This window comes from Lactuca serriola, chromosome 3 (genome assembly GCF_051521515.1).
Source record: "Lactuca serriola cultivar US96UC23 chromosome 3, Lser_US96UC23_V15, whole genome shotgun sequence".
Taxonomy (NCBI): domain Eukaryota; kingdom Viridiplantae; phylum Streptophyta; class Magnoliopsida; order Asterales; family Asteraceae; genus Lactuca; species Lactuca serriola.
Genome location: NC_136410.1, coordinates 39,830,349 through 39,837,899, shown reverse-complemented (window position 1 = coordinate 39,837,899; position 7,551 = coordinate 39,830,349). Strand labels below are relative to the sequence as shown.

The following is a 7,551-nucleotide window of genomic DNA, read 5'->3' as shown; positions in this document are numbered from 1 at the left end:
TCCGACTCTGAGAGGGAGTGTTAGTATATCTCACATCGGTACGACACGGTTTTATAAGTGGCTATATATGTTGTAGTCCATCTTCTCTCCACAAGAGCTCTTTTGGTGAGTTAATATGGGGCTCCACATATATTTACAGCTTTAACACTCATAACACATTGAGATCATGCTACAAATAAACAAGAAATTACTTGACAATGCCATAGAGTACAATATTCACTTCGATCAGTGGAGTACTTGTTTTGATTTTAATTTGTAGAGTGTTATCTTGTTGATATATATGTCCGGAAAACACGTTAATATATCTAAAATAGCACACAAAATTTGAAGACACGTATAGAGATTAGTAGAACTATTTTAGTACATTATATCATTCTACACGAAATCAGACTGTTAAAGGGCTAATTGCCGATATTTTAATGTATACATGTTTCCTTCACTTCTAAGGTAACTACATGTCCTCAAATAATCTGCTAATTTGATAGACTAGAGGATGTTATTGGTGTTAACTAATTACTACATCTTACGGTTACAGTTTTGTTAATGTCTCCCCTTATTTCCTGACAACAAGATGAATACCATGACTACACCTTCTCTTTTCAGTTTGTGCATAAAATGACACAATAAGAGCCAGGAATCTATAGAAACACAACCAATCCTATATACATATCCACCACCAAGCTAAAAAGAGGTCAGCAATTAATCACATAGATCTCACAACTAAATGCTCGAAATCATATCTAGGCTATGCTGCACATTGAGCATCATTGTAACCCCAACTGTTTAATGGGTTTCCTTCTTGTAAACAATCAACTTCAGGGATAATGGGAGCATTCAACTTTCCAAAAGCCTTCCAGCAGAATGGTTTATGCATATGGTAACCTTCTTGTTTTGGTTTGAGCTGAATATCAGTTAACTTTAAGTCCATACAAGGCTTGCTGTCACTACATGACAGGTGCACAGGTTGTACTGTATAAGTTCCCTGTATATTTTCAAACATAATATTTGCTATGCTGACAGCAGATGTATCATTTTTACATCTACTATGATCACAATAATACTGATCAATCATAATCGGGTACTCAACTTCAGAAACTTGAATGTTTGAGAACACAACTCCTTCAACTAACCCATCCCCACCCTGCCATGTCTTGATTCTGACACCTGTCATTGTGCCATGTATATTGATGTCTCTAACAGTAATATTGGACACACATGCTGTTGTGCCATCTATCCCTAAGCTTCCAATGCTTATTCCATGCCCTGGCCCACAATTCACATTATGTACAAGCACATTTTTGCATCCTGTTTGTATAGATATGCAATCATCTCCTGCATCCCACATGCATTCAAGTATCATAATAAGCTCATCACAAGTTTTAACTCTTTTTAAAAGGAAATGAAACCGAGAAATTACCACAAGAAAGATTTGTATGATGGATTATCACATTCTTGGTGTTGTGTAAGTGAATTCCGTCTGTGTTAGGACTATCACCAGGTGATGAGATGCTGAAATGGTGTAATAAAACTCCATCACAGTCTTCGAATGTAAGGTGGAATTGTGGACTGTTTTGGATTGTTATGCCTGTGACTGTTACTTTATAACTGCTGGAAAACCTCAGAGCCTGTGTGAGAAAAAAGTATATTATTGTCAATGTCGACATATTACAGTTATGAATTTACTTGGTCCTTACCATTGGCTTGGTTTTTGCCACCTGTCTATTGGTCCACCAAACTGAGCCTCTTCCATCAAATGCGCCTTTTCCTTTAATTGTGAACCCTAAAAGTTGTGTGAATTCAATCCATTGGCCAACACCCGAAGAACCCCATGCACTTGAACTGGTTGGAGCTAAAATTGTACCATCAACCTGCAAAAATAGTTTATATTTTAGATAAAATGATGCCTGTGTGTGTGTGTGTTGATAAATTATTATTATTTTTTTATAGTTTTTCTCTTGATATACCTGAAAACTAATATTTCTTTGACAATTCGAACCGGAGAATGAAGTGGGTCCCATGAGGAATCTATAACCCGATGGCACCACCATTGTTGACGTGGTGACTTTACAAGCATCTGCCCAAGCAGCTTCAAATGCCTGTTACACTTACACCCCTTGGTGAGTAAGTAACATAAAATTACCTTTTTGTGTGTTGATGAATGTTAATGCATATATAGCTTAATGATAATCCACACAAGGTTAAATATCCAAACAGATATATCTGATTGTTTCTCTTTTACTTAATTAGAAAGGCAAATGGACAAATACAATGTTCCTTTTATTAAGCTAAGGGTAAAACGGTAATTTACTTCTTTTTTTAAGAAAAGGGTAAAATTGGCATTTACTTTTTTTTCTCAAGAAAATGGTAAAATGATCATTTAGTTAAAAAAGAAACAAATTAACTTTGTTCATACAATACTTATTCCACTATTCCAGACAAACATTATTTATTCATTCGGTATATATTTTCTTCAATACAACCTTTGATGAGAATGAGTAGTTGAAGAGGAACAAGTAGCTAACCTTTTTATCATCAGATAAACCATCTCCTTTAGCTCCATAATTGAGCACATTAAATATTGAACCTCCCGACTGTGAATTTGCAGCATTTGAAAACCAGATAAAACATGCAGTTAGAAGAACAAATGTCAAGTTTTTTAAGCTAAATCCAATCATTTTTATAAGTAGGTGTGTCATGTGTGTGTTTATAGATAAAATGAGGTGCTCATTTGGTGTTTAAATAGGCAAAAGCAAGTGACTGTTTTTGATAGTTTCTGACATTCTCCTTTCTTGCTGACTCACATTAACGGAGTTCAATGATTGTGAAATGAAACCTACACACCATCAATGATTTATTACTTACTTAAAATTTTAATTTTAATTTTAATATAGACTGATATGATTGTGTAACGTTTTTTAATTCCCTTTTCACAAATGGTAATATATGATTGGAGGTTTAGCTAGTTAGTCACCTGGTGAAGCAAATGTAATTAGTTGTATACAAATTAATTTCATTACGAAATAATGAAAAATTTTCCTCCATTAGGAACCTTTAGCAGTCTGTTTAGAGTTGTTCACATGAGATGGTTTATTCTAAAATAGATTATTGGATAATTTCATTTATTAAAATTCGTTTCTCATGATACGTTTTTTGTAAAAGTTTTGTGGGGTTGAGTAGTTTTGTGTTCGTAACAGTTTCTATGGTGATAATAATGCTAGCCGAATAGTTCGGTTTCCATATGGTGGTCCATTCATTGGGTTTTGGTTTGGTTATCTGCATGATCTTGTGATATAGTATATTTTATAATGTAACTATATATATTGGTTAATGTACAAAGTATGTAAAGGATTGATATTTTCGTTTTTCTGGATCAAAACAATATTTTGATTTTAATAACATAGGATATATGATATTATATAATGAGGGTTACGTGTTATCTCCCCCTTCCTTGGATTTTATTTATTTATTTTAGAAGTGAGGGTGAGATATGTTCCTTGAAATTATTTAATTGTACATAATGGGTCATTAGTTTTGTTTTTTCATTATACTATTAAAGTGCAAATATACGAATATTATGTCATACTATCATTTAGACCTAAATGAACAAATTATTTCTTATTGAATGTCATATTGGGCATCACATAAGATTCAGTACTACCCCTAAAAAAATAGCGATCTATTGAATACAACCCAAAGATAAATTAGTAAGTTACCTAAAAGTAAACTGGCGTACTGTTGGTCGTCATTTTATAACATTGATCTTTTGAAGAAAAAAAAGCAAATAAATTTTACAAAATTATATGAAAGTTATGTGTCTTGTCCAAGTAGGTTTGAATGGGATCAAATTTTGAAACGTGTTAATGATAAAACCAAGAACTATATAAGTCCAATATTGGTTCGTTTTAGTGCAAACCATATACCGAATACAAAGTTTGGTTTTGGTTTTTTCTGACTTTTCAAATTTTAACGTACTGATAGTTATATCAGCTACAATATAAACCATATGCAAAGTAAAACGATGTTGTTTTAAGTTTGAAAAACATATATAGAACCAAGTGAATATAGCTAATTTGTACATTAATGCTTAATTAAGATTATGTCAAGTGACATAATCATATTGTTAGGCAGATAACTAGACACATAATGTAGGAAGATATTACACTTCTCTTGATCAGTAGGCGCCTAAAAGAGGAAGTTGTATTTTAGTTGCTCTCTTATGTAACTTGTGTGACCAATATACAAAAGGATACCTTTTTTTTTTTTAAGTTTTAATCAACAACATTAAGTTATCATATCAGCATGGCTTATAATTGAAGAAGGTTTAATAAAGCTGTAGCGGTCATTACTCATTACTGTAACCTTACTCCTATTCTTCAACGCCAATTTATCAATTAATATGCAGTTTCTAATTTTACACTGCGGATAAATTAAGAATAATATGTAATCACTGCTCTTTCTTTCGAAGTATAACCTATAAAGTATAAACCTTTTGAACCCACTAAATAAAGATATTCTTTTTTCATTTTCTGTCACCATGTGCCTTTTGTAGGTTAGTTAAAACTTAACACTAGGCGCTGGGCAAAAAGCAAACTGACCCGAATCAAAATTAGCTTGTTGATTTTAGATTTGTGACTTGTTTAATTCAGTAAGTCACTCCGTTTAACGCGTGTAGTTAAATGAGTTTGGTCTAGGGTTGAAATTTTTAACATGGTTGACCCATCCTTTGTTTAATATAATTCTTTTATATTTATTTAATAATTAATATTTAATTATAACATTAACAAATAAAAAATAAAATACCTTGTTTGAGAAATTGAGCACCATTTATTTCGTTTTCAGTTTTCATCACATTATTCAAAAATTCGAGTCTCGAACCAAACAATATCATTCACAATATAGAGTATAGACCCTAATCCTTGCTCTGATCCCAATATCCCATGTAGGTTTGGATTAGGATTTCGATTTGGTTTTGCTCTATATTAGAAATTTGAGTGTGATGGTGGTGGAAGGCAAGCTTTAAGTGGTGGTGGTCAACAAGCTTAAGCGATGACGGATGTTAGTATTAGCGGGTGGTGGTGGTCAGGCCCGACCCTAGGGGGGTTGGTGTGACCACACAAGGCTCCGAAAAAATAAGGCCCAAGTTTTAATCAAATTATATATATATATATATATATATATATATATATATATATATATATATATATATATATATGAGTTAGGTTCAAATGTTTTCACTATCTATTGTGTGCATGTATGACTGATTCCCGACCAATCATTTTAGTTATTTTAAGAAAATAATTAATGCATATTAAATGTTGAAGATGTAATTAATATTCATTATATCTGCAACATGTAATATGCATTAATTACTTTCTTAAAATAACTAAAATGATTGGTCCAGAATCAGTCATACATGCACACAATAGATAGTGAAAACAAAATAACCTAACACACACATATATATATATATATATATATATATATATATATATATATATATATATATATATATATATATATATATATATATATATATATTAGTGTATTCAAAGTTTTACATATAATTTGTGTAGCCCAAATGGTTAAAATGTACATTTTGTTTAAGAATCAAGACGGGTTCTCCTTATCTTTACGTTTTTTATGTCAAATTATAGTTTAGCCATTCCTTTATTGTATATATTTCACAATCAATCCTCCTTCCAACTCTTTTAACAAATCAGTTTATAGAAATTAAATAATTAGTCCCTAAACTTTTATAAAATTCCATATGCCCATTTTTAATTAATTTATTTACTTTTAAGTTTTTCTTCGTGACAAATCATCCTCTTAAATTTATTTTGCTTATATATAAAAAATTGTATTTAAAGGTCTATTTTTATTTTTTTTACACAAACTTTTAAAATCAACAAACCTTGTCCTAGTGATGGTGACGGTGACTTCTTAGGAAAACAATGTAATTTACTCTATTAAACATTAATAAATAAAATCACATAGAACAAAATGGGGGAAAAACAAAGGAAGGTTAAAATCTTCATTAACTATTATAGTTAAAGGAGGTTTATTAAGGATTACTGTAAAAACGATCAATATAATGATCATTATCATCAAATTTTCAAAAATATAACCAAAATTTATGAAATTACAAACCACAAAGGCCAAAACTGTAATTTACATATGTTTTCGTGATCGATCTAATAATAGGTCCACATGCAATACACACACAACATTTAGGCCATGGATATGACTCTGGGCAAACCAAAATTACCAATCCTTATTTATTAACAAAAAATGCACATAAAAAGTAATTAACTACTTTTTATATTTAAACATATTTCTCTAATTTCATTGTTCTAAAGGCTTATGAAATATATTTATAATCATAAGATACCTAATTAGTAAAATAGTGAGAAATTGACCAATCGATAACTAGTTTCTTGCTTGTTAATCTGGTATCTTATTTTATATTGGACGAATGATCACAATTACTATTTCTATAATCTATTTTTTCGTATTATGTTAAAACTCATTTGAACTTTTATAGTATCTCTTTTTAAAAAAAAAAAAAAAATTTATAATATATGCAATATTAAAAAGATTTCATGTGTATTGGTTGCTAAACAATTTATCTATATTATCTAATAAATAAAAATGTCTATGTGCTACATATCATTTTTTCAAAAATTTAAATTTAATTTTCAGCTTTATTTATAAAATGACACGAGACATCCTAACATATATTTTTTAATTATTCAATTTTTATTTAATGTCATGTTTGTTTATGTAACGCCCAAAATTTCAAATACAAACATAACTTAACATAATCCCAAAATTTCCAAAATTCAAGATTCAAATACTAATGTAATTATTAATAATAATAGCGGAAGCAAATATAAATTTAAGTAAACACTTGGTGCGCTACGTCTTCCTCAAAACTTGTCGCATTCTTCAAGTCTGAACTTTATCATTTCCATTCCGGCTGCCACTTGCTACATTATTTCCTGGGTTGCGTGCATTTAAAAATTCTAATGGGTAAGTCTAGGGCCTAGTGAGTTCGTGGTTTTCATGCATATTGACGTCAATAAAATAAAAATAATGCAACAATTTATCAATATAAATCTTTTCATTTCTTTCCACCCTTGATGACACATTAGAGAACTACTGTCATTTCCAGGGAACAAGTTCCTCCGCCGGGCACAACAAATATGCTTACGGCTAGATAAATAGAGCGTAAGCTCTCCGCCGCGTACTAACACCCTGTATGACGACTGATAATAAGACCGTGTAAATACACTTGTTTCTTATATATATGTCACCCATTGTTTTCACCCTTTTATATGAAATAATTCATAAAATTTCACACAAATTTTCATAGCAATAACAACAGTAACATATAATTGCAAATAATTTAGAATCAACTTTTCATGCAAGCAACCACAAAATTCACACGAAAATCACCTTGTTGGCGTTTAGGTCTTAACCAAAGCTTGACACGCTACAAGCACCCTACATTCCACCAACAAATTTTCCTAAGACAACAATCCTAGAAAAACA

General features: G+C 30.8%; 1 protein-coding gene across 1 annotated transcript; it reads right to left on the bottom strand.

The window, feature by feature from the left end:
• Positions 1-407: 407 nt before the first annotated feature.
• LOC145094362 (polygalacturonase At1g48100-like) lies at positions 408-2,682 on the bottom strand. The gene is made up of 5 exons (XM_079032593.1): positions 2,523-2,682; positions 1,965-2,096; positions 1,695-1,868; positions 1,418-1,625; positions 408-1,332 (listed from the first exon to the last, which is right to left on the bottom strand). The coding sequence occupies exons 1-5, from the start codon at positions 2,673-2,675 to the stop codon at positions 746-748; spliced, it is 1,254 nt and encodes a 417-aa protein (XP_078888719.1). The 5' UTR covers positions 2,676-2,682; the 3' UTR covers positions 408-745.
• Between the last annotated feature and the right edge of the window lie 4,869 nt (positions 2,683-7,551).

Coding starts and splice junctions, on each gene's coding strand:
- LOC145094362 (XM_079032593.1), bottom strand. CDS start 2,675: ATGATTGGATTTAGCTTAAAAAACTTGACATTTGTTCTTCTAACTGCA. Junction 2,097..2,522: donor GTTTATCTGATGATAAAAAG/GTTAGCTACTTG, acceptor TAAGTGTAACAG/GCATTTGAAGCTGCTTGGGC. Junction 1,626..1,694: donor TGGCAAAAACCAAGCCAATG/GTAAGGACCAAG, acceptor TTTCTCACACAG/GCTCTGAGGTTTTCCAGCAG.